Genomic DNA, 26,664 nt, shown 5'->3' with positions numbered 1-26,664 from the left:
TATGGTGGGGTGCTTATGCAAAAGTCGCTACTTAAAGTGGAGCTTAGGGTCTCTCCGCCCACCAAATTTGATTGCCCGCAAAATATTCTAAGTGAAATTTCGTGAGCCTCGCAACCTCCCACTCCATCACCAATTTCGACGCCGCACGACCCGAGGTAAGAACTCAACGCCAGCTGTTGCAATTAATCTGGACCTTTTTCATACTAACTCAAGCATCATCAACAGGTCCAAGTCTCAACCTTCGCAATGGCTTCGCGACCTACCGTCTCTATCATCGGCAAAGATGGTGCTCCCACTGGAGCTACCCACGCCATTCCCGCCGTCTTCACCAGCCCGATCCGACCGGACATTGTCCAGCAGGTTCACACCGGTATCGCTAAGAACAAGCGACAGCCTTATGCTGTGAGCGAGAAGGCCGGTCACCAGACCTCTGCCGAGTCTTGGGGAACTGGTTAGTACACGATGTCTTTTTTCCCCTAGATTTATGGCTCTAGAGGGGAAATTTTCTGTGGGCGGGGAGAAAATCACGGAGGTGGACGAGGGAGAGACGAGAAATGTTTTGGGATTGCACGACGATGAGCAGAACAGCAGGCTAACCACATTGCAAACAGGTCGTGCTGTCGCCCGTATCCCCCGTGTCTCTGGTGGTGGTACTCACCGCGCTGGTCAGGCTGCCTTCGGTAACATGTGTCGCTCCGGTCGCATGTTCGCCCCTACCAAGATCTGGCGCAAGTGGCACGTCAAGGTCAACCAGGGCCAGAAGTAAGTTTATTTTCGACGACGAGGCTCGCAATTGCAAGGCTAACGTGCAACACCAGGCGATACGCCGTCGTCTCTGCTCTCGCTGCCTCCGCTGCCGTTCCCCTGCTCCAGGCCCGTGGCCACCAGGTCAACTCCGTCCCCGAGGTTCCTCTGGTTGTCGACTCCGCCGTCTTCGAGGGTGCTGCCATTGCCAAGACCGCTGCTGCTTTCGGCCTCTTGAAGGCTGTTGGCGCTGGTGCCGATATTGAGAAGGTCAAGAACTCCAAGAAGCTCCGTGCTGGTAAGGGCAAGCTCCGTGGCCGACGTCACCGCCAGCGACGTGGCCCTCTTGTCATCTACGACCCCGAGACCGACGGCAAGGAGCTCGTCACTGCTTTCCGCAACATCACTGGTGTCGAGACCTCTCCCGTCACCGCTCTTAACCTCCTCCAGCTCGCCCCTGGTGGTCACCTCGGCCGCTTCATCGTCTGGACCTCTGCTGCCTTCAAGGCCCTTGACGAGATCTACGGTTCCACCACCGAGGCCTCTGCCCACAAGCGTGACTTCCTCCTCCCCTCCAACGTTGTCTCTCAGGCCGATCTTACTCGTCTGATCAACAGCTCTGAAATCCAGAGCTCTCTCAACGCTCCCAAGGGCGAGGCTGTCACCCGCCGATCTGCTGTCCAGAAGAAGAACCCTCTTAAGAACAAGCAGGTCATGCTTCGCCTGAACCCTTATGCCTCCGTGTTTGCCCAGGAGGCTCAGAAGAAGCAGAACTAAAATAATTCTCGACTTGCTGGGTGTGCAGCGGGTTAAGACGGAACTAGATGACGGGTCTTGCATGGTTTGATATTGAGGCGTAATGGCTTCTTTGAAGGTTGAGCTCTCTTAAAAATGAATCAGAGATTTGATATGAATTACAGCCTGACTCGGCATTGGTTCCATAACTTGATGCTTGTTTGCCGTAACTGTGATCTCAGCTTGCTACGTTTGATTTCAGCGTGATTGTCGTAACACTAGTTGTTTTCGTTTTCATTTTTAATGCCCTACACACATGTGGCATCGAGGTTGACCTGTACAGTGACTATCTTACATGTTGGTAGCCTGGCTATTTTTCTTGTTCAATGCTCATCATTCAGTAACTCCTGTTCATTTATCTACTCTAGCTGGGTAACTCTTCGAGTAGCTTCTCAATCTGTGCCGTATCGTTAATCTTGAAGAATTCACCCACAGATCGTGCAAATCTGCTTGCGCCACCGTCAATATTCTCGTCGCTCTCTGCTGCGAAGCACAGTCGTATATACTGCCAGCCACGCTTTTCCCGAATCTCCGGGGTGGCACTGAACATGCTACCAGGGCTGCCCAGCACCAGATGAGGTGCATGAGTACTATGGATCAGAAATGCATTTGCCAATGCGGTGCCATCAATGACAGGGGCAATGTCGCCCCCTCTGGTCTGGTAGAGAGGGTGCTTCTCGAAGTGGACACGCACCCAGACAAACATCCCTCCACGGGGCCAGTCAAAATCGAACAAGCGTATCTTGCTGATGACGTCCCAGTCCAAGTCTGGGTTTTGGGACGTTGACTGCCTCAGAGAAAATGCATTCTCTTCAAGGATAGTGCACATTCGGGTCATGCGACGCTCATACTCGCCACGAAGGCCCTCAAGCCATCGCACCCAACCATCAAGCTGCCAGCCAGTAAACGAGGGTTTCTCTGATTCTGGGAGAGAGGAGAATGTCTCAAGAGTTGATGAGTGAGGGCCTAGAATGGCTTGAGCAATGAGTGCTTGGACGAAACCTGAGGGCTGGCCAGTGCTGGTCTCTGCGATCCTATTCATCAAAAGTCAGCTTTTACGATACCGATTACCGAGATACAGAGCAGCATACCTAGTAAGACGTTCGATGATTGCAGGTTGTGCAGTGGCATAACCCAATCGAGAACCAGGGGCAACTGTCTTGGAAAAGGTATCGAGACGAATGACACGGCCGTCAACATCAATGCTAAGATATGATGGAACAAGTGAATCTATGAAGTCGTAGCCAGATGACTTAACTGTCTTGTGTGAATCGGCCACTGGGGGGATAGCATAGCCCCTAGCTTTGGCTTCGTGTATCGCAGCGGAAGGGAACTGCAGATACCAATACGGGTCATCTTCAACAATGATGATGTCGTACTTGCTTGCCAGCGCGTAGATCTCCTTTCGTCTCTGAACGCCTACAACACCACTGGTAGGGTTATCTCCCATCCTGTAGTTAGCGGTTAGTATATAAATACGTTCTTAGTTAGGCCAAATTACTCACGTTACCGTGTATAAGAAATGTGGCAGTCGTCCGTTTTGAGGATTCCAGTTCTCGAGCACCTCTCGCAAACCACCAGATCCTTCGACTATCATACCTTCCTCGTCAATCTCAACTGGAACAACATTGACTCCAAGAGGCCGAGCTTGAGTAAGGATGTTACCAAAAACAAAGGTCTCACAGAGCATGCCCGGCCGCTCTACCACGGGATGCAACCCCTCATACCAGGGGTCAACCAGGAGCTGAAGGACCTTTGAGAACCCATCCGTGCCGCCATTGTTGAGAATGACATCCACGCCACCTTGGTATGGAACGCTTGGGTGAAGTACTTGGTTCGTGAACTGCCTAATGAAAGAATGCAGCGGCGGGTAGCCAGTCACCTGTCCATACTGAAGGGCAGTGGCAAGGTCAACTTTCTTAGTGATGTCTGGTTCGTTTAGAATCTTCGGTATAGAGATCCTAGACGATGTTTTGTTGTAATCTGGATTTCTAGGGGCGTTTTTGTCCGGACTGTTGCTGTATCCAATAACACTGCCTGACAGAGACTCGGTTGATGGATCAACCTTGTCAGGGTGATTCGGTGAGGGCTCCCAACGGTCCGCGTTGGATATCTGAGCTTCCAAGGTATCGAAGGGGAAATATTTGACATTGGGCATTCCTACCGGCGCCGTGTTAGTGCGGACCGTGTAATACGGAGGCTAACAATCAAAGTTTCGGTGCCTCGGTGCCGGGATCGTCGATCACCGACCGAATCCTACTCACCTCCAGCAAAATTGCTGATGCCCGGAATCTGCATGAATTTGTAAAAGGCCTTGATATTGCTTGGCTTGCGATTTCTAGTCACTTTTGAGAACAGGTGCGACAGGTCTTTGGGTGGAGGTAAAGCTTGGAGAGCCGTCGCAGCTGGCGAAGCCTGGGCTGTAGCATCAGTTGCGGATGGTGCCATTGCCAAGATCAAGACCAGTTGACTTTTCAGAAATTGTTGTGTTTTCAATCAAGGCCTGAGAGGATGCAAAGGTAATCGATATGTAAGAATGAAAGAACACAAGCAAGATAAGAATGAACGTTCTTTTCCCCTCTTCAAGTACCCTTGACGTTTCTTCGCGTATCTCTAACCGGATGTTCTATTGATAAGGCAATCCAACTATTGCCCTGACTGGGTTGGACCGGACCTGTTCACTCGCATTCCCGATGGCCGAATTGCCCCAAAACGTTGGATCCATGGTCCTTCCAACTGCATTACAAATCCAACCCCGACTCCCGCCATTCTAACCCACCATCACAACATCACTGCACTCGCACCATCCCCAAAGACCCCATAGTTTGCCGAATCGGATATGGACTGAGTGGGAACCACCACCAACGGTTTGCTTGACAGTCTGAAGCCCCTGTCCTAAGCATCCTATCACATCATCTGGGGTCAAGACGATATTGAATCGCAACGTCCTAGACAAATGGCGAAATTGTATTGCGAATTTCTGTAATATCTCGTCTTTCAGTCTTGATCAGAGCTCATATCTCCCCTTCTCCACATCAGGTCGAGCTCCAGGCTCATAGTGAAATCCAATCTCCTCAAAGGTCTGAGCCTTGCAACCCAGTTGTTCGAATCTCGCCTTGGCTTCGAGGAACATGCTGCGCTGCCACATAAGCTCGTCATTCCAGTAAGGTGGCTCTTTTCTTGGCCGCTTGGCCTTCATAATCCAATCGTGCAATTTGTTGATGTAGTGGCCATCTCCGTTGGGACCAAACACATGTAAAGCGTCGCCTTCCTGCTTCTCCAATGCCTGGCTCCAAGCTTCCATGGCGCCTCGAGCTGGAAGCTCAATGTTGTTGGACCACACAGCTGAAAACAGAGCTGCTTGGCTCTCACTCAACGGCCAAGGGGCTGCTTTCATGTTGAGGCCTGGGAAAACGAGGGTTGGATGCTCAATATTGAAAATGTGTTGGTACAATCCGTGCACACCTCGGCCTGTGGTAATGAGCTGGTGGCCTAGATCCCCAAGAAATGGGAAGCTAAAGAGGAAGCCGGTGCAGAAGACGATGGCGTCAATATCCGTCTCAACTCGGCCATCCTTGAAACGGATTCCCTTTTCCTCAACCAGGAACTCATCAACCTCTGCTGTTTCCGTACACCCAGAGTGAGCTAGTCGATCTGGGGGTGTAGGGTGTCGCACAGACAAGATAGCAGGCTTTCTACACTCCTGATTGATCTGCAAAGCAATGTCGAGGCCAGACGGGCCATTACCAATCACGACTACCTTGCTATCTCTAAAAGGATAGGGAGTGCGATACTGTTTGGAGTGCGTAATTACTCCGGGGTATGCCTCGTTAAACTCTTTCAAGTTCTTCATATTGGGTACAAATGGTATCGAGTAGTGACCGTTTGCAACGACCACGGCATCAAAGGTATTCGTGGTTATGTTGCCGCTATTGATAGTTGATTGTGTTTCAACCTCCCACCTGTCCCGACCATCTCGCACTTTCAGATTCACCCGCTCGACACGTTGACAAAAACGAATCAGGGGTTTGACATCCTCTGCATACTTGACCAGATAGTCCTCGATCATAGGCCTCTCAGGGAAGAGCTTGGAATCCTCGGGAAAGGCTTGGTCGGAAAAGTTCATGACTTCCTTTGGGATATTGGCGTGCAGGTTCTCGTACATCGGCGAAGTGAACATCGGAGCTGATGTCGAATTCCATCTGATGGGGTTTTCAGGAGGGCAATGAGGATCTTCTTGAGGCACAGGACAAGTTCCTGGGGCTAACCCATAGTATCGCCAAATGCCGCCAACATGGTCCTGCTGCTCAAAGATAGTAATGTCCTCAAAACCCTGCGCAATGAGATATTTCGCTGCCGCAAGTCCAGTAGGACCAGCCCCGATGATTGCGATTTTGCGGACGTCGAAAGGCGTCGGCTGAGTCAGAGAGCCCATATTGTGCCTACAAGAGGTGAAGCAACTAATAAGGCAGCGTCCAGTCCCAGGCACGAACCGCTTCTTCACTGGTGTACCGTTGCGAAGCAGGAAAGATAAATCAGCAAATCAATGAGTTGCCTAGGTAATCAAATTCTTCTATGGACAAGCCTGGGAAAAGTCATCAGCTTTCCCTTGCCATCGAGATACGCCTAAACCTGAGTGGGGGTAGGAACCATTTCGACTTTGTCCCGACTCTTTTTACTGCTTCTGTTAAGTCACGGTAGTTCGGTGCTTCCCATTGGAAGTCCTGGCCTGTTGTCGGCCCCAGAGCCGCATAAGAGTGGCCGCCGTCTAACACCCGGCGATTTTCAACGGTAGTGATAGACTGATAGGCTAGACCCAGTGATTCCTTCACCGCCTTCTACTTTCGGACAGATCCCCACCACAGCTTGCTTTCGGCCTTCCTCCTTGCTCGGAAGCTTGCATATCGATTTCATTGTTCCAACAACAATTCACACGTCCACGAACGAATCAGCGCCTCGAACGCGGTTAACAGCAGCTTGACCAACGGAAAAGACATACGAGATGCGACAACCATAAAATCATAGAAACAACAAATAAAAGCTGTCGCACATGATTTAACACAGCAACACAGTCCCTCTGGCTTTTCAGGTCCCGCCGACGCGACTGACATTGCGACCAAACCACGATGAACAACTCGCAACCCACAACATCATTACTTGACCATGGCGAACCCATATCAATCGCCCAGCTCAGTCCGGATGTCCCAAGTCAAGATCCACGAGTTATAATTGGCACCGTAACTATCACATGGCCATTTAGCATCCTCAACAAATCTATCGCATTTCTTTTAGCTGAGCGAGACTTTCGACTCCGACGCGAGAATGGCCAGGTGCGGATCCGTTTCCATGGTGCAGCCGCTAGGGCGATCGCAGATGCATCGCTGGGAGCAGGGGACGAGGTTCGTGTGAGCCTGCAGGGCGTCAAGTGGGAGAAGAACGAGACACAGACTCAAGTCGCAGGAAGCACTCTTGCATGGCAGCTCGAATTTTCAAATCGCTTGGTACTTGGTATCCGTCGACCCGGAGAAGAACGAGACACATTGCTCACTATCGACGCCCCAGACGCAGAGACGGAAGTTGTTACCACCAACGGCCAAATTGAGAATACTGACCAAGTCGACACCCTCGCATCCGTGCCCGAGCGACCTGCCACACCTACGCCTTTATCTCCAGAAGTCACCTTGCCTCTGAAACGAACTGCTTCATCGACTTTGGATCCTCTTGAATTCACTTCGCCTGCTTTCCTCAAACGAGCGCGTGTCTCTTACGGGGCATTGTTCGAAGGAGATATAGACATGTTAGATGACGAAGTTGGCAGGACCAAATCGAAAAAGCGCACGCGGTTCAGTCTACCTGCCAACTCTTGGCGTTACACTAGCCGATCCCCTAGCCCTGAGCCTGAGAATGATCATGAAGAGGAAGATAAAGAGGAGTCCTATATGAGTAGTGTCTCGCAGCGCCATGGCGAGACAGAAGATACTACCACGAACACACCACCGCGACCGGCGATGGTTGATCAAGGTAGTCAAACAGTATATGTTGACTTTACTCCAATGGCCAGTGTGCAGGTTTTGGCTGAAGCAAGACCAGCGTTTGGGTTGACACAGACGACTCCCACACCATTTACCCGAACGAGACCGTTTGAAAGGGATGACTCTCTTGTGAACCAGTCTTTGCCACTCACAGAAGACTCGACAACACCTCAAGGGATGCCACAGGGGTCAGACGAATATTTACTGGGTCATACCCCAAGCAACATGAACACCGATATGACTTTCAGCTTCCCCCCACAGACCGTACTCTTTCCTCAGGCTACGGGTTACTTTTCGGAAGAAAATGCTCGAAATATTGTAACGAATTCGCCCAGTCTCGTTCCAAGAGAGGTAGATTATCCAGCTGAGTTCCTGGAGACCGAAAATCCCCCTCAGAATGCTGTAGAAGCTCTTGCGGGTCTCGCTGGTCATGAACCACAGTCCTCTTTACCCCCTCAAACTCCTTTTGGTGCTGAACCAGCGTTTCACTCTACATTCGCTGCGACTTCGCAACCGCCTGAGACTGCTTGGGCTGTGGGACTATCCCCTGGACCCCGCTCTGTAGTTGCTAGTAGCGACGCTGAGAATCCAGTCGAAATCTTGAGCTCTTCGCCATTCAGAGAACAAGGGTCGCGGGGGTCTAGTAGAGACCGCCAGTTATCTCCCTCACGAGAGAACACGGATATGAACACAACCGCAAACGTATCTCCAGAACCCACACTTGAGGAACCGGCAAGTGAAGCAGAGTATTATCGCGATGGTGGTGATGAGCCTGGCGATGATTACGACTTAAGGAAGTACTCCCGCACGCACGATGACGATGACGACATAGAGACATCTGAAGAGGAACCCGATCTAAATACCAATGACCCTGATACACAAACCATGAACCCCGATGAAGATGACGCGGATGGCGATGAAGATGTCGTAAATCAAGAAGAATACCTCGACGACGAATATCCTGACACGTATGAGCAACGATCCGACATCGAAGCAGAAGAGTACGAAGGGTCGGAAGGTGATGCGGAAGGTGAATATGACTCGGATGAATATTATTACTACGATGAAGATGGTGCAGAAGAGGAAGCAGACACCCGCCCTTCCGCTACCCTTGCTTCTAGGGAACCTATTATCATCGACCTGCTTTCAGATTCCGAAGATGAGGAAGCGCCAGAACCAGAACCAGAACCAGAGACAACAATGGATGCAGAGGTCAAAAATAAAGGCGGCAAATCAGCACTTGGCGCAGAAGAGGCAAAAACAACACCAATGTCCAAGATAGAAGGAGATTCTGAAGTCCCCAAAGCAGATGAGATTATGGCTGAAGAGGAAAACCAGCGTCTGTCGCGGTTCGATACGGACGAAGAGCCCCTGTCTTCATTAAGCAAGGGGGAGGGGGAGGGGGAGGAAATAGAGACACAAAGGGTTGACAGCGGCCAAATGGGTCCAATGAATGAGGGCCAAGTTCCTACATCTCATATTGAAGGCTCAACCAAAAATGAAGCTCAAGTTGCCGAGGCCACCATTTGTGCAAACAAGGTTCGGGGTGACAGCGAGATCATAGACAAAGCAAAGTCGCCTGTCTCTTCAACTACCCCGCGGGAGTTTCCCATCGCAGAAGAATTGCAACGTCATGGTTACGAAGCTGGAAAGAAATCAAATCCAATGGAAACGGAAGCATGCGATATCGACATGGGGAATGCCCCTCCACTGCAAGGAGAAGCAAAAGCGCACGAGACAAAGGACATTGCCTCTGCTCAATCTGCTGAGACGAAACCGCTAGACGAGACAGCAGTTGAGCCTGAAGTGACAGTCGAAGCCATGGACATTGATGAACCGCCTCGCAGGCCTACTCCAACAACGGAAATTCTTGAGGCCAACGTTGATACTAGCGAACAAGTATACGCCGCGACCACGGAAGCTCCTTACGAAGCATTAACACATTCCCAAGAACCATCTCAACAGCCACAAGAGACCCTATACGATGATGCGAGATCGTCGAATTTTCGCAAAACGGTGCCGTTGTCCGGCGAGGGTCAATCTGTGACTTTCGAGATTCAGGAAAATATCGAATCTCAGACATCCCAAGATCTTGAACATTCTGAAACGCATGAAAACATATCGGACCGCTTGTCAGAGGTGACAACTAAACCAGCTTCTCAAATGGTGAATGCCTTGTACCAAGCCGACAGGGATGAAGTTGAGAAGGCAAGCGATGAGGCACAGCCTGAAAATGGTGGCCAAATTTCCCCTCCACCAACACAGAACCCAGAAGTCCAGACCCCACCGGAAGACAGCATCAAATTCTCGCATGACAGTTCTGTCGAACATCTTCCCACTCCCGGTGGCACACAACAGGTGATTGAGGTCGAAACAGTCGACACACTGAGTGTCGTCACTCATGCCCACCAGATGACGGAGGAGGAGGATGAAGGCCCAGAGGATCAGATCATGGCCGAAATATTACAACAATCTCCCATGCGATCTGAAACACACCTTCCTACGGATCCTGCTTTGTCCACAGTATTGTCGCAAACCAGATCGCCTGACCACACCGGACCGGCTGATAGGTCGCTTATAGGATCTCCCCAAGACGCTGAGGCAGCATCTGAGATCATTGTCGCCAAGTCTTTGCGACCTCGGCGACACAGGCCAACTAAATCATCAGGTGGGAATGGCCACGACGATCCTAGCTTGGCGTTTATCACAGCCACACCCACCTTGAAGACCACGGACCGTGGCAGCAAGCCTAGCAGTCCAGCCACATCAAGCAGCAAGACACGAAGTAAAACGCACCACGACGATCCCAGCATCCAATTGGCAGGTGGCTCGGTGCAGGCAGATACAAAGAACAAAGGGAAGAGAAAAGCAACCGACGATGAGAGTATTCACAGCGTGGACAACAATTCGCCAGGATCCCAGCGAGTGCTGCGTCCGAGAAATGACCACGGTGACCCTAGCATATTGCTTGCTAAGGGGTCAAGTCCGTCGACTCGACAGACTAGAAGTCAAAAGACTCCAGATCCAAAGCGAGAGACCCCTAGGCGTGAAACTCGCTCGGTATCGCGAAGTTTTCACCGGCAGGATGAGTCCCCGAACCTGTCGTTCGCCTCGCTTAAATCACCTTCCATTGCTGGCTCTACAGCGACTGTGCCTGAAGAAGAGGATGTCAAAACTCTGAAAATACAGCTGGTCAAAAGCCTGCGAACGAATTTGCCCGACTTTCTGTCGCTTAAAATGCTCAGCAGAAACTCAATCGACAAGATGACGGATATTCTTGCTGTAATAACACAATCACCACCACCTCCACACCGACCGAAGCACGGCCCTCGGGATTTCATGGTCACTTTGTGTCTCACGGATCCGTCGACCGCGCCGACCCAGGTCCGAGTGGCCCATATTTTCCGGCCCCACCTAACATCACTACCGGATGTCGAGAGCGGGGATGTTATCCTCCTCCGGCGGGTCAAGGTGGTGTCAATGAAAGGCCGTGGCTTCGGCGTCCGTTCAGAAGATGGCTCATCCTGGGCAGTCTCGAAATACAACGAACGAGAGATTCTTACACAGGTCAAGGGTCCACCTATAGAAATTACCCCAGAGGAGATCGAATACGCCAAGGGTCTGCGGCATTGGTGGAGCCTCCAGGATGACAACGCTATGGGCAAGATCGAGACGGCGTCCCGGAAGGTGACCGAGGCAGGTAAAGAGAACGCCAAATGAGTGGACGGGCATGAGAAGAAATATCGTGGATTGGAGAACGTGGCAGGGATCTCACGGCTCACAGAAAAAGGGCATAAATGCATTGCTTTCGTGTACGTATTTTGGAGATTTATAACTGACGGTGTTCTGGGAGCAAACGACGTCAACAAGCAACATTTGACATAAGGAAGGTTGCTAAAAGAATCACAGCATTCTATAGCTAATTATGCCCGATGGCTGATGTTGTAATTATTTGTGTAATTCGATTTTTTTTTATTGGTTTTTTTTGTGTATCAATACCCAATGCAGTCACAAGCAAACAAGTGTATCAAATCTACTTATGCCGAGGATATGTTCACCACGTGTAGGCTGCGAGCAAGCTTAAGTTTAAGGTACGAGCAGAGCTGATGGCCCGATATCGGGATGCTGTGACTCTTTTGCGAGTTCTCCAGGCACTTATGGCTTGTGACAATGAATATTCGTGTAATTGCAAGTAGGCAAATAATTGTAGGAGTCATAAGGTGGCGTCAGGGACAAGGTTTGGTGGAGCAAGATAATCTGGGGGAACGGAGGCTTCACACCAGACAGCTGGATGGGAGCTAGGACGAACGGCAACGGGACTTCCCCAGATGTCAGACGGATATGTTGCGTCAATGGTAGCACTGGATTCTCAAGGTAAGGCAAGGTCAGGTAGTTCTATGGAGTAGACATATTTAGCACGGAGCCGCACGCTCGGTACCTGTCCGTGAGTGGGCACGGGGTAGGCACGAGCTAACTTATAAAAGGAACACGCCTCAGACATTCTCTGGGGTTTAAATTGAACTTGTTAGACTCTACCCGTAGAGGGGTGTATTCGTTTATGCTAAGCGAAGCCGTTTTGAAGAATGTGGTTGCAAGTGACGTTTGTTTTTACTCATTAGAGCAATAGTTGCCCATGTCTTGGTTCCTGAAGTTAAAGACATGTGAGGCGGGGTAGCTCTTCGTTCTAAAGGGAGCTCGGGGAGTGTGAGGAGGGTCGGAGAAACGGAACATGATGAATGTCCAAATATTGATTGATGTCGAAAGAAGCTCGGGGTGTGCAGTGAACGAGCTATCCCAGTCTGGCTGGTATCTAGCCGTCCAACAACCATGATGTTTCTTCGGCAAAGATTTAGTGATATACTTGGAGCTAGGCTTACGCATCACATGAACTATCGGTTTATTCTTGCAATCCAACCTCCTGAGATGGTGTAAGTCCTGATGCGGGGACGGGAATTTTCTTTTGCTTGCTTGGATGACCTCCTAAGCTGTACAGCTAAGTCAGACGAGGACAATTCTCAGCTTGGCCGAGGCAAGCCGATCTATAATTTGAGAGCATATGAAACCAAGAGGGTGCTGCTCTTCAAACACCAGGCAGATCAACAGGGGTTGTAGTTCCCAACAGAAATATGTCGGATTCCTAGGCCGAAGTGAACCAGGGTCAGGCACTTGCTGATATGATGTGGTTGATATCTCGGATACCAGTGGCTTATTTCCAGCCATTGTTAGGCTTGTTAACGCTGAAGATACTCAAAGCTGCCATAATGGATTGGCTTTCTATTGGACATGTCCATTTCGGCAAGACTAGCCATTACTTGCTACCCTGTGAATTTAGTTTGTCGATCCTCGTCCATCGAGTAGCTGATTTGATATGCCACAACGGTCCAGATACCGTGATACCGACATATATCCCGCGAAACATGTATGCTAGGAAAGCATAGTAGGTAACTCGGCGTTGCGGAGGGTTGCCCGTGAACATCAAAGGTGAATGCTTGCTAGTGCCGAAATACTCCAGGGTAACACCAACAACGTCCGGATGGATGTAAAGTCACGATCCTACAGAGGCCGAAGCTTGTCCGAGAACACAAACATCATATGCCGTGGCTTGGACTTGTGATTATATGTGTCATCACATGCATGGAGGCTTATTGTGCTGGGGAGTTATTGAGTTTCAGTTCAGTAACATAAATTTTTGTTGACGTTTTGACAAAGCCCCGATCCAGACAAGTCAACAAGATCCTGGAGAGGATAGACGAATGCGGGGTGACGGCATGGCACCCAATAGGCGGGCTGTCTGGATGATTCAAGGCTAACTTTCTATCAATCGTCTCATCTTGTGTGAGCTGAATGACTCAATTTGAGTTGGGAAAGAAAGTCACGAGTTGTAGTAGCGAATACTGTTGAGAAACTGTCGACAGTTTTGGCACAGCAATGGTAACTCGATGATTACCAATGCTTCCAGGCCAAAAGAGAAAACCCCTTGGAATCAATTGACCTAACTCAATTTTAGCCAGGGACCGAGTGGAACTCAGGTGAAGGGAAGAAGAAAAAAAAAAAAGGTCAGGCATGGTGAGAGAGAAGTGGGGTCACCTTCCTGGAGATTCCGTGGTGAGACGCGCGAGACCTTGAACCTCTAGAGGTTAGGCGTACCCGAGCATGCCCCTGTCTCGCACCTTCCCCGCTGGATCCATTTGTCGATCTCCACTATCCACATGTACATCAGCAAAGTATCCGCTAAACTCTGATAAATGCATGGAATTAGGCTCTGCGATGCCTTCCCGGACAGGTCTCCTGCAGCCTGGGGAGCCAGTGGATCACATTTCGGGAAGACGGCCTGAGGCCGGGGTGGTTCAGCGCTTCCTGCCTGACCCGCGGGATTGCTTCTGGGCTGGATGGGCGCTAGTGAGGGCATCCACTCGGGCAAAGTCGGAAGACTTTTGATAGAAACTGAGTTATTGAAGTCGGGAGACATTCCCTAGTTTTCGTCTGACCCAGGGAGGCGGAGCCCAAGACGTGCATGCGGAATAGCAAATGAAACAGTATCTGAGCCCAAGGAGGTTTGTTGAAATGATTTGTGATTTGAGTCTGAGGTGAAATCAGGTATCACCATCAGGAGGAATCAACAAAACTTGATACCTGGGTAGAGGATGAGGGATGCGCATGAGCTATTGCCTCTTTGGAACAAATTTTCACTAAATGACTGATGGCAGTAAGTTTCCAGGGTTGCAGAGTGTATCTGATACGTAATGCCACTTCTCCTACAACAAACCGTTGGGGAAACGGCAGCACTCTGAGCACACACTGCCAGACACTCATTTCCCGTCAATTTCAGGCCAGAGTGAATTTCGGTGAGTTCGGCCTGTGAGAACCCCATTTACGAGATGCGTTGGTAAGCATCTAAAGATAGGTATCTGTTGTGGTCATGGCGCTGCAGGCACATGAACTTTGCTGACCGTATCTTACGTACGACGCAAAATGAGAATAACAATGCAGCTCACCGTATGCCTAAGCATGGGGGAGACGCGAGATGATGGCAATCGATCCAATCTCAGCAAAAGCAAGCAAAACGGCAGCGCATGCAGGTCTAGTGTGCGTGGATCAGTCGCACTTCTTTCCAACGGCATTACTTCTTACTGATAACTGCAGCACAGTAAAGAGCGGAATGAGACTCTAGAGTCTGTGCTGTCAATGATACGAACATTGAGACAAGTCAGTTCATAGATAGATGTATCAATAATTGTCAGACCCTGAACCCAGTAAGGGACAATATCGTCCCGATTACTAGGGTTTCTCTTCGCATTTCACATGGCCGCATGATATCCTCCCAACTCCGTACCCCTTTCTCGGCCTCGAAGGGTCGGGCCGTTGACGAGTGGTATGATTTGTATCTAGAGAGTTGCCTGTACTGCCTTGCCTGTGAGCAACAAGAGAAACAATCGAAATTGGAACAACGAGATTCTCATATGTACACAACTATTGCAGGACAGATGTTGCCGTTGTAAATTGCTACGTTTACCAGCTTGAGATAGTGCCCCACAAGTCTCCGCAACCTTAGCACAAAGCTCGAAAACATATTGCAAGAGGAGGCAAGAAAACTGGCGTGGATTCTTCTTCTGTTGCTGATAGCAACAGAGAAACACTTCGATATTGCGCTTTCGCGGAGAACATGTATAGAAACGATAAGTAAAAATCATATAAAACGGTAGGAAACAAAGGAAAATCACCAAAAAGTCCTGATTATACTGTAATAGCGTAACAGCGCCTAATGTGAATTGTACTATACTACTAGTCAGATCAGTGGACGCGTAAGAGTTTACCCTGGATAGACAAACTGAGCAAGGTACTTTAGCTCTCAAGCAGCAAAATGAAGTGCCACTTATTAGCAGGACAAGTGAAAACACATAGAACACAAATATCAGATTCTTTCAGACTTGCAGAGCTTGCAAATTCAGTCTCAAAGGTCCAATCACAACCTCACCAACAGATGTAGCGTCCACAATGCCCCGTCAACCGGAGGAGCTCCAGAGAGGGGCCTCCAAGAGTGGATAATATCGGGTGTCTGGTGGGGCACTCGCCGGGGCCTTGTGCGCCGAGTTTGATGATTGCGAACCGAGACCTTGTTCCGAAAGCACGACATCGGGTCGCAAAGCGAGACGTTGTGTCCATAAGGTCAGTCAAAAGATCAATGCAAACCCAGGTATGGGCTATTGTTCGGTTAAAGACAACGCAGGGATTCTTTGGCCTCTTTCTTGTTTTGGTTATTGCAATCTCTTTAAACTTGAGCTTTGAGGCTCAATGCTTTCTTCACGTCCTTGATTATCCATTTATCCACATTAACACAGAAATTGCCGTCCACTCGGCACCCGTACCTTGCCCTCTGATGACATCCGTAGAAGTAAAGCCCTGCCAGTCTCATGTTTTTCATGATCCCTCCCGGTTGAATCTCATCTTGTCAATTATGTCTGACATTTTTTCCTTTGCGTGTTCTAGGTTCTAACCAGGGCCTGGACGAACAATGTGGAACCACCTGAGTTAGCCCCCGTAGTCGGCGCCGTTGTCCTTTACTGTACCTCCGTTTTCCGTCCTCAAATGGTCGTCGTGACTCTGCCAAAGGTTATTTTCCTCACCGTTCTATGACTGAGCACGGCAGTCGTCGGCCTGTACCCTGGCTTGTGAGAACATCGGTAGAGATACCGGCGCCGATTGAATCAAAATATGGCCGACGGTAGATTTTTATCTGTAGGCAATAGATGGATGGAGTGACTCGTTTTAGGGCTATTGCATTACAGACAGTTGCAAGTGAAATAACCAACCTTGAAGTCCTGGAAATTACACCACCTCGTCTCTCTGGCCAATACAGTATTTACTCGATTATCAATATCGGATATCATCTTGCTCTTGGGAAAGTCCCAGCGCCTATGATTCTTGACAACACGACTTGACCCCCACCATCACCCCATCTGGACCATCGTCAAGTGGTTTCTGCGCCCATTTACACATACCTACACCGGTGTCCTTACTGAGCCTCACCAAGGTAAATCGACCTATAACCCACGAGAGATTGATTTTATGGATTGTTTCGCCGAGTGTCTGCATCTGGTTTCTTTTGACCGAGATGCGCATGTGGAATGCTCTTGAAAGTGGTCATATCACTGATCGTCTAAGGACTCGACAACATCTCACATCCCAGCGCAACGCATCGTGAAGCGGACGTTCACCCGCACGTCCATAGGGGCACACAGGCTCTGCTTCTCCACAGTCAAAGCCACCGAGCAGAGGACGTAATTCAAAAAGTCGAGTGACTCATAGACACGGAAAGATAGAGGTAAGTTTGAATAAGTCATGTTCGGGAGTCTTTCTAATACCGAAACAGTTGCCAAGCTCCCCCAGTATTTGGCGAGTTAGAGTCCTGCCTCAAGAGGAAAGAAGACAGAAGCTCAACCTGTAGCTTCCGCAGCCAGGGTCCTCGTCTCAGTTCCATCTCCCCAGCAAGGTACGTATCAGCCAGATTTCTGTCACAGCCAAAGAGGACTAGGTGAAAGATACATCTTCCCACAAGTCACCCGCTAGTTCCCCCGATACATGAATATCCCCAATCCTCCTGCGTTCCACGCGGGATCCCAGCTAGTGCTCCCACTGGTCCCACCCTCTACTCACCTTTCAGCCCCAATGCCCAAGAAAGAAAATCCCCCCATGCGGTTATCCCCATCCATAACAGCTCAGGTGTTCTGTACTGCAGTTGATCTGTTGACCTCAAGTCAAGCTCAATTCATCCAGTTCAGTTCGAGTTCTCATTGGGAATTCGAATTGTGAGAGGGATGTTACTTGCTACACGCCCATGCTATTTCTCACACCCACGATCTATCCTCATCATGTCTCCCGTATTTCAGAGGTTACCTCATCCCCTCCCTATCCTTCTCATCGAATGAAAAGCTGCAAGGATCTGCTACGTTTACTCGGTCGCGCCGTAGACTTTTCGTTGGCGCCCTAGTAGTGTACCGGTACCGAATTACATGGCTAACAGTCCACTCTCAAGGTGACAAGGGCGTATTTCTGGAGAAAAAAAGTGAAACCGCTTTTTGTCCGTCCGTTGCCATCCGTCTTGCTCCGTCATTGTCATCGCTTGTCGTCCTCAACCTCCCAAAAATTTTGGGTTTGGTTTCGCAAAAAATTGGCTGGTGCTGCGCCTGTTGCAGTTAATATCCCCTTCCTACGAGGACAAGACACGCCAAGCAGCAGTATTTGCATAAACGCACTCACGATCTCATTCTTACACACCTCACAGCATCAGATAAGCATCGGCCGCAACATTTGTTGCATCACAATCCCTTGATTCATTTACTGATTTCCCTGCCCTGTCCTGTCTGCCCTACACCACCCAACAAGACGCACCCCCGTTCCCCGAGCTTACCCCTGCTCTCTCTCCCCCATACTCCGGTATCTCTTCGAGTTTCTCATCTGAGGTACGTTACCATTGCCATACCCAAACCCAAACATGGGCCAAACGCTCTCGACCATGACGGTGGCCTCGCCTTCGGGACCCGGTTCCGCCCAAAACGTCTTAAACCGACTTTTCTTCGCTAGTGGCCCCTTGCGCTCCGCGACATCGTCTACTTTGACCCGTGCTTCCACCCGCTCGTCTACTGTTCCCCCAGCCGCTGTTCTCACGGCGACTACTAATAATCGCCGCCCTCGACCCTCAAACCCCAGGCTCTCCTATTCATCCTTCTTTCCGTTCTCATCACCCCATCTCCCATTGTCTATGTCCATGGCGTCTTCGTCCCCTCATAGTACCGCCAGCTCTGAAATTGCCACGCCTCGCTCTAGATCATCAACAACATCATCCCCGTGTGTACCCCCCTCCCGTCCCTCCGACCCCTCCTTCCCGTTGCCTATAACTATATCTAACCTCCCCATGTCTTTCTAGACGAAGACTTACAGATTCCAATCCAATGTCCCCCGTCGACCTTTCCAAGATCGAACAAGAAATCAAGATGGCCGCCCTTGATCAACACCGTGGCTACGTCCAAGACCACTATGCCGAGGTCAAGCAGGACCGAACACCTGAATATGTTGACGAGTCCAATGCTGCCGGCTACCAGATTGTCCGAGAACCTCTCTGGAATAAGGGTAAGCCGTCCCATTCCACCTTGTCAATTGCGACAACACTTGTTGTCACCACCATGGCGCCAGTGGCCTTGCTACCACTTGTAGTCATGGAAGGTCTCCGTCGCTCTTCACGAATTCCTTCCTCACCAGCTATCATACTTTCCCTTGAAGTATGCTAACAATTCTTTGTGCAGGACTTGCCTTCACACCTGAGGAACGCGCCTCTAAGAACCTCACTGGTCTCCTCCCCCACACTATGGAGAGCTTCGAGACCCAGTGCGCCCGAGCCATGAAGATGATTCAGACCCGCCAGACACCTATCGACAAGTACCTTTACCTGTCCACTCTCAAGGACCAAAACACCGACCTTTTCTATCGTCTCCTCATCGACAACATCCGAGAGCTCATGCCCCTCGTCTATACCCCCACAATCGGTGATGTCTGCTTGCAATACTCTAGCATTTACACTCGCCCCGAGGCTCTGTACATCTCCATCAAGCAGCGAAAGTCCATCCGTGCTATGCTCCGAAACTGGCCTTGCCAGGATCCTGAGATTTGTGTCGTCACCGATGGCTCTCGCATTCTTGGTCTGGGCGATCTCGGTATCAACGGTGTCGGTATCTCTGTAAGTCGATCGTAAAACCGCATTTGAAAATACTTCTAACCAGGAACACCAGATCGGAAAGCTTGCTCTTTACACCGGCGCTGCTGGTATCCACCCATCCAAGACCCTTCCCATTGTCCTTGACTGCGGTACCAACAACGAGGAGAACCTGAAGGACCCCTTCTACCTGGGTCTGCGACAAAAGCGACCTTCGTACCCTGAGCAGCAGGCTTTCATGGATGAGTTTATGGAAGCTGCCCGCGAGGTTTTCCCCAGCATGGTTGTCCAATTCGAGGACTTCGACAGTGAGAAGGCCTTTGGTTATCTCGACCGTTACCGAGACCAATACCGATGCTTCGTAAGTGAACCGATGAACTTGATGAAAGTTCGGTGCTGACATTATTTTGATAGAACGACGATATCCAGGGAACTGGTGCCGTTGTGTTGGGTGGATATATTGGCGCTGTTGAGCAGTCTGGTGTTCCAATCGAGGAACAGCGGCTTGTCTTCATGGGCGCCGGCTCTGCTGGTGTCGGTGTTGCCAAACAGCTCGTTGAGTACTATACACGCCGTGGATTGAGCGAAGCTGCCGCCCGCGACAAGTTCTGGCTCGTCGATACCAAGGGTCTTGTTACTAAAGACCGTGGTGATCGCCTGGCTGAGCACAAGAAGTACTTCGCTCGAACTGACAACAATGGTCAGCAGTACCGTACTCTTGAGGAAGTCATCGAGTATGTCAAGCCCAGTGCCCTGGTTGGTCTTACTGCGACCTTCGGCGTCTTCACCGAGCCTGTTGTCCGTGCTCTCAAGCACTCTGTTCAGGAGGGTGGCCTTGAGCGCCGTCCCATTCTCTTCCCTCTCAGCAACCCTCTCACCAAGGCTGAGTGCACCTTTGAGCAGGCTATTGAGTGGACCGAGGGCACTGTCCTCTTCGCTTCTGGCTCTCCCTTCAACCCCGTCAAGGCCAAGTTTGGTGACGAAACTCACCACACGGTCTACCACCCCAACCAAGGCAACAATGTTTACATTTTCCCTGGTCTGGGTCTCGGTGCCATCCTGGCCAAGGCTTCTCGTGTTACCGACGAGATGGTTTACACCTCTGCCGCTGCTCTGGCTGGCTCCCTAAATGCCGATGAGGTTCACAAGGGCCTCATATACCCCCGCATTGAGCGTGTCCGTGATGCTAGTGTCATTGTCGCTCGCGAGGTCATGAAGGCCGCTCGACGTGGTGGTGTCTCTGAGCTTCCTGAGTCTCAATGGGCTGAGTGGGAGGAGTGGGGTGATGTTGCCCTGACCACCTACATCAAGCAGCGTATCTATAACCCTCTTTGCTTTGCTGATGCTAAGACGCATCTGTAATCATTTGCACACTTGTGTATGATTTGCAAGCATTGCCATTTGAGGGTTTGGAATAGGCTAAGATGCGTATCTCGACCATGAAGTGCTCGTCGTCGGGATTGCACTTGCAAATGATTGCGGTATTTGAGTGACTTGAGTATACTAACTCAGCTGCTTTGTGCAGACTTCAACGCCAAAGATCAGCTGTGGTAACTCTTGTTATGTCATGTTATGCCACACGCTTTAGTCGGTGGCCTCTGGTACTCTGTTGAGCGAGCCTCCGTGATGAGGCTTTTTTGTTTTCCATAATCTGCTTGACGTGTTAACGGCTATTAATTTTGTTTACATCTGGCATGAACCAGACAGGATGGGAATAGAGGCGAGGTTAAAAAGAGATGGAAGAAGACTTTACATACCAGTCAATGAGATATTTGAAACAAGCCTTGCTGTGCCTTGCCTTGCCCTTTTACTATCGCGACTTCTGATGTGTTGACTGTGATGAGATTGTTGGATATATCGATTCAACTAGTGATGAAGTATTGCGAGGTGAGGTGCTGGGTTGGCCACAAAATGCCATGGATGTATCGGCGACTTGTCTTCTATTGCGATCAAAATGGGGCTGCAAGTAGTTGCTTGATAGAACTCTTGCCCGAGACTGACTGTCCTGGGACTTCGCGAACCGGCACTGGAAAGCAACCTATGAAGGTGCTAAAGACCCGGTCATTTTGGGAAGCACCACGACATGCCCAAAGCCCAGGCATGCTTTGCTTGTCTCAACATGAAGGGCCAAGTTCTGGCGAGATTGCGCTGAGTGACTCCAATGCCCCTCCACGCTGTTCACGTTGGTCAAGGTCTGGGCTCTTGATGACTCTGACTGAAGGCGCATCTGTTATCGTGGAGGTGGCCAGTGATCAGGTTTTAACATGATTGCCATGTCCTGGATTGCCAGTCGGTGTTTGGATGGTGTCGATCCAACTTGTTGTTGTTAAGTAGAGTAATGAATGACGATGCGAGATACAAGAGGATCTGCGAAACTTAGTTGTCAGGCCGCCGCAAATTGATGTCCGAGAGCATAAATAGAAACTGAGGCTGTTGAATGTCCAAAGCGAGGCATTGATGTCTGTAAGAAGAGTTGAGGCAAGCCGAGGGTACCACTTGGACCCAGAGCAATGCGACAGGATCATGATCGTAACAAACAGGCAGGTGAATGTGAGGGAGGGTTACAACTTGTTGGGGGTAGGTGGTTTTTGTCCCTCGCACAACCTAAGTCAAGTCGTAAGATGGGAGGACGTCAAGGCCGGTTGATAGCCGCAGCCGCTTCAGGACGTCGGTAGCCGAGCCAAAGCTCGCCTGGAGGTTCGGGGATGGCGTTTGCCAAAGCCGAGCAGGGGGAGCCTACATATGCAGTGCGACGGCGCATGGCTGCGGCAGAGGGCATAGGGCAAAAGATGAGACATATTCCTGTCATAGAAAACGTACCCTATGCCATTGGGCAAGGGAGAATGTTGGTGGAGGGGTTTTGTATTTGAACCAGGCTTGGTGTTGATACCATGCAGCGATTTTTTCTTCAACGGTATTATATCTGCGGTGGTGGGCACGCCCCAGGTACCTTGGGATCGTTGTATGTGGAGTCCGTCTCGGGCCCGGGCTCCAGCTTTCGATAATGACGGCGGAGGGCGCGGAAGGTTGGCGGATGGGTGCAGCTGAGATGTTTTCTTTTTACACAAATTATCATACTGAAAGGTGTGCTAAACTATGTGTCAAAGAAATTATGTTGTTGTCTTGATTTCATGCCTCTTGTACTCAGGGACACCTGACGGGTTGAAACACAATTTCGAGAATTAATAAGTTGGCCATAACTGAGCATCTACCGAACAGTGTAACAAAATACTGGCCAGTGCTTTATCACCTCTCGCTTCACTAATCATTTACGTCCAGATGGTGTAATCGATGACCAGACCAACTCTCAGCTTCGATTAAGAAGCCTGTTCCTGGTTCGTATCACGCATGAACCGCCCGAGAGAAAACCCCCGTAGTGGGGATTTCTTCACAGACAAACACGACATTTGACGTGGATTGCGGTAAATCACTTCTAGAATATGGACGAGTTGTTGGGGAGTGTCAAGAGAATGCCCGAGGGTCCCGAGAATTCTACGAGACCGACCGACGTTATTTCCCTACGGTCATCGGTCAGAAGTGATGTGCTTAGACAATGCTGTCAGTCATTGTTTATCTCGGACCTGAATTCGACGTCCTTCGCTCATTACACATCTGTGCGTAGTGAATACAGCGAATGGTGGCATGATCGTCAACCTTTGGTTTACGGAACTTGTCCAGGGCGGGAGATCGGCCACACCACCACCCCAGCTCGTTTACTACAGATTCCTGGAATAATGCGGAGGGTAGAAATGCTAAAGTCCTACGGAGGAATACCGATATCGAGGGTGAGGGTGAATTCCATCTATCAAACCCGGTCCAGAGCTCAACCATCAGGGCCGGTCATGTCAAAAAGGTAGCCCCTGTATGGGCTGGGCTGGGCTGGACTGCATCTGCATCAAGATGGCTTTGACCGGCACGAGACGACACGATGCACGACGAGGCTCATGGCCCACTTACACCCCATGGAGAAGCACAAGTAACCTGCTGAAGAATTAAAAAGCGGACAATGCCTGCTCTCATTGGAGTTTGATCTCTCCTGCCTTCATGGCTCAAACCTCGAGGGGCTCTCAACTTGACCAGGCAGGGTTAGCCGGATGTCTTTTCCCGCCCCCCTTCGAGCTTAGGCTTACAGTAGCCCTCCGCAGTGGTAACCGGTGGGCTCGGGTTGTGGCCGATGGGGGAGGTGATCTCAGCGCCGGAGGCACCGGGGCCGGAAGGGGATCCACTGCGGGTTCAACTCCGCTTCAGGCTGGCGACTAACTTGACCTTCGGTGATTGATTTGCATCGCGATGATGTGGAGATCCCCCGACGTCTCACCTTTACTAGCTTGTTCCCAAACTGGATGTTCACCTTGGAATCCGAGGCGGTCACAAGAATAATACTCAATAGTTAATGCTCCGTACCCACAGAGCACAATACACCCACATGACCTTTGACGAAACGGTGAAGAAAAACACACTGCAGTCAAGGTGTGGGAAAAGGAGCGTGAGAATTAGATGAGGTGAGGTGGTGTAGTGAGGAATTTTCGTTCCGTGTCTCCCATCAGCCCTCTTTAATTTTAGATAGATCACCTTGCTGGCCATCACAATCCATGCAAATCTGCAAGAAGACATAAACCTGCAGCATCGGGTAATTTGTTGAGGGATGGAAAGTTGTATTTGCTTTTTTCTTCTTCTTTATCTGTACATGAAGAAACATGATTATGAAAGATCTGAAAAGATTCACGTTCAAATCACAAAACACTACTGAGTATATTGAGCGAGTTTGCTATCTTGCTCCTACACCGACTATTACATTACAAGCCTGTTAGAACAAGAAGAACGCATTCAAATATTAAGCTTCAGCAACCCGGAGCGACCCGTCAACTTGCACCGTTAAGAACCTGTAGCGGTGTTGGTCTTCCGTGGATGCTCACGCTCACACCCTCAGACGTTTTGGCCTGCCATTGCTTCCATGCAAGTGGAAATGTAGTTTCGACAGAGATTTCACAGCCTCATGATTCGTCAACAGAGTTACCGATCCAGGATCTTGGTTGTTTTTGGATAGCCGAACGTTGCCGACTATTCTCCGTTATTGGCCAGTCTGTCTGACGTAATTCGTGTCAACACAAATTGATTGGTTCAGAGAATGCCCAGTTTCATCCCTGCCGTACCGGACCAAAGGGACAAGCACCATCTGATATTCTTGGGTTTAACAAGAGCGTCATAGTTTTTGACTTCATATCAGTTGAATAGTCTCTCGCACCTCGTTGTGTACCGCTACCAGATCTGAGGACGCATTTATAAAATAGCAATTCCAAGAAGGTGGGGTCTCTAGAGAAAAGCTTTGATAAACTTCATGATGGCCCAGGGCAAGGCTTTGGAGAGCGGATAATTCAGGTCCGGAAGTGGGCCAGCTCCAAAAGAAGAGGACTTGGCAAGGACTACGGCATGCTGTTCGTGAACCATGAAGACCCTAGTAACTCTGGGGTACCCTCCTCCGCACGGGTAGAAGCCCGACGTTGAGAGGGCTGATTCCATCGAAGACTGCAATGGAAGGATGACGAGGAGAAATAGCCCTTGCTCGAATGTTGAGTCGATGCACAGTATCGATACCGTACTGTAGGTTTGGTTATTTTCTTGTTCTTTAACAGGCCGCATTTCTGCGTTTGCAGCGCCTCGTGATGTCTGCGCCGATTCGATTCGACCTTTCCGATTCCGAAGCTCACGCCCACCCCTGTCGATACTGGAGCGGCTGACTCGATTAGGATGGTCAAGGACTATCGGTGATTGGCTTCTCCACACTACACTGACAAACTGTGGGGAGAGGAACGCTGTTGGGATCGGGAAGGACACATTGGGCAGTTAGCACGGATACTGGGGACGGCAGCTCAGGTCAGTTCTGGTCAATTATTTCTCAGGGAGAGCTATTGGACTAACTTAGCTCGTCCAAAATGTGGAATCAGCATCTGGAAACATTGGACCTGTGGTACCTATTGGCTTACTTACGTGGCCAGTTTCTTGAGTCTCATTGTGGGGAGAACGGGGAAAAAGACAGTCATATCATGAAGATGAGGGACAGCATGTGGGTACTACCGTACTTACATATCTCTCCAAGTCGGGGTAAAGTTTGGGGAAGTTTTATTAATACGTGATGAGGTTTCTGTAGCTGAAGGCCTTTCGAGTTAGAATACCACAAAAAAAACTTACGGTGGCTTGGGAAATGTGCCAATTGAATTTCTTGTTTCTTTTGCTTGGCACATAATAACAACATGTGATGTGAATGTGTCGCTCTCAGACTAAATGTCGTCAATATCACCTTACCATATCCTCGGATCTCGAATTATTGCTGAATCTAGAGAACCCCAATACATGGTAACGCAAAAAGCTATACTGGCGATCTCTCCGCCATTCGTATTAGCTGCTCATCTAATGTGTATTGTTGCCAGCTTTAGAGTTATCAGCCTCTTCAATGCCGGTGTTGCAGCGCCCGTGCTTGCGTGGGGCCGGCATCTCACAAGGTGGGAGGTGTTGTGGACGTTCAATCTTGAGCTAAGTCCCTGGGTGATCCAGCGCAGCACATTGAGAGAAGCTGGATTGCCTTTGATAGGTTTCCAAACATAGTTGAGGATAATGGCAGGAATCAATCGCGAGCTGCAGGTCTCGCCGGTCGTGTCCGCCCATACCCGGCAAGATTTTAAACGCTAACCCCGGACCAAGAGAGCATGGCTCAAGAAAGAGACTTGCATCTGGTCCCGCAAACGCCAAGAGGTGGTCTTGACGCCCTGGTGGCTGATTAGAGTGAAAATAAAAATGAAAGGAGGGGAAGAAAAGACCAGACTCAAGGGATGGATTGTGGCGGACAAAGAATTATACATGAACCAAAACGTCTCCTGATTAATTAAAACTTTCTATCCACTATTGAAGCTCCCAGAGCAAACCTCTTTTGTCAGATTAGCATACTATGGTAGGACATTGCTAAGCATGAACGCAATTCCAAGTCCAGTTTATTAGCTGCTAACAACAAGTCAAGTGACAAGTGCCCAGACAGATGACAGGATTTCGTCAATGCCCAGATATGAGATGCTTGGCTGTGTAAGAAGTTGATAATTTACATGAAGTCTTCGTAGTTAACGATTACATGGTTACATCTCGCTCCCTTGGCTTATCGCACAAACGTAAATTCAACACACTGACGTTGATTTTCACTTCTATTTTCTTGTCCTTTGCTAATGTGTAGTTATTAGCTCTGCCGTTGTATCGTCACCGATAAATCCCCACATCCAGGCGCACCCCAATGTCACGGCGAAGGGTGCCACCTCCAGACTTGCCCCCTGCCAGAAGGGCCTTGCCAGCTTGGGAGTAGCTCTCCGCTTACAGTAGGAACAACCAGCGCTAAATTACCCA

At 49.9% G+C, this 26,664-nt stretch overlaps 5 protein-coding genes across 10 annotated transcripts; 3 read left to right on the top strand and 2 right to left on the bottom strand.

The window, feature by feature from the left end:
• Positions 1–55: 55 nt before the first annotated feature.
• FOIG_02874 (50S ribosomal protein L4e) lies at positions 56–2,558 on the top strand. 2 transcript variants are annotated; one of them, XM_031200327.1, is made up of 4 exons: positions 56–155; positions 226–451; positions 612–762; positions 819–2,558. In XM_031200327.1, the coding sequence occupies exons 2-4, from the start codon at positions 247–249 to the stop codon at positions 1,519–1,521; spliced, it is 1,059 nt and encodes a 352-aa protein (XP_031070095.1). In that variant the 5' UTR covers positions 56–155; positions 226–246; the 3' UTR covers positions 1,522–2,558. The 2 variants fall into 2 exon arrangements, with proteins under 2 accessions (XP_031070095.1, XP_031070096.1); XM_031200328.1 differs by having other exon boundaries at positions 92–155; positions 226–762.
• FOIG_02873 (uncharacterized protein) lies at positions 1,904–3,987 on the bottom strand (the record flags this gene model as incomplete). The annotated part of the gene is made up of 4 exons (XM_031200326.1): positions 1,904–2,573; positions 2,631–2,990; positions 3,045–3,699; positions 3,804–3,987. The coding sequence occupies 4 exons, from the start codon at positions 3,985–3,987 to the stop codon at positions 1,904–1,906; spliced, it is 1,869 nt and encodes a 622-aa protein (XP_031070094.1).
• A 559-nt stretch (positions 3,988–4,546) lies between these two features.
• FOIG_02872 (uncharacterized protein) lies at positions 4,547–5,974 on the bottom strand (the record flags this gene model as incomplete). Its single annotated transcript, XM_031200325.1, has 1 exon — positions 4,547–5,974. One exon carries the CDS (start codon positions 5,972–5,974, stop codon positions 4,547–4,549), a length of 1,428 nt encoding a protein of 475 aa, XP_031070093.1.
• Positions 5,975–6,448: 474 nt separating this feature from the next.
• On the top strand, positions 6,449–11,619 carry FOIG_02871 (uncharacterized protein). The gene has a single exon (XM_031200324.1). It carries the CDS (start codon positions 6,666–6,668, stop codon positions 11,289–11,291), a length of 4,626 nt encoding a protein of 1,541 aa, XP_031070092.1. The 5' UTR covers positions 6,449–6,665; the 3' UTR covers positions 11,292–11,619.
• A 4,110-nt stretch (positions 11,620–15,729) lies between these two features.
• Positions 15,730–22,419, top strand: FOIG_02870 (malate dehydrogenase (oxaloacetate-decarboxylating)(NADP+)). 5 transcript variants are annotated; one of them, XM_031200321.1, is made up of 8 exons: positions 15,730–16,602; positions 16,734–16,893; positions 16,942–17,061; positions 17,605–18,416; positions 18,496–18,698; positions 18,872–19,302; positions 19,355–19,639; positions 19,693–22,419. In XM_031200321.1, exons 4-8 carry the CDS (start codon positions 18,064–18,066, stop codon positions 20,638–20,640), a joined length of 2,220 nt encoding a protein of 739 aa, XP_031070089.1. In that variant the 5' UTR covers positions 15,730–16,602; positions 16,734–16,893; positions 16,942–17,061; positions 17,605–18,063; the 3' UTR covers positions 20,641–22,419. The 5 variants fall into 5 exon arrangements, with proteins under 5 accessions (XP_031070089.1, XP_031070087.1, XP_031070088.1 ...); XM_031200319.1 differs by having other exon boundaries at positions 16,942–18,416; XM_031200320.1 differs by having other exon boundaries at positions 15,730–16,893.
• The last annotated feature ends 4,245 nt before the right edge of the window (positions 22,420–26,664 follow it).

Source organism: Fusarium odoratissimum (genome assembly GCF_000260195.1).
Source record: "Fusarium odoratissimum NRRL 54006 unplaced genomic scaffold supercont1.3, whole genome shotgun sequence".
NCBI lineage: Eukaryota > Fungi > Ascomycota > Sordariomycetes > Hypocreales > Nectriaceae > Fusarium > Fusarium odoratissimum.
The sequence above is the reverse complement of the archived record's forward strand: the minus strand, read 5'-3'. Positions and strand labels throughout refer to the sequence as shown.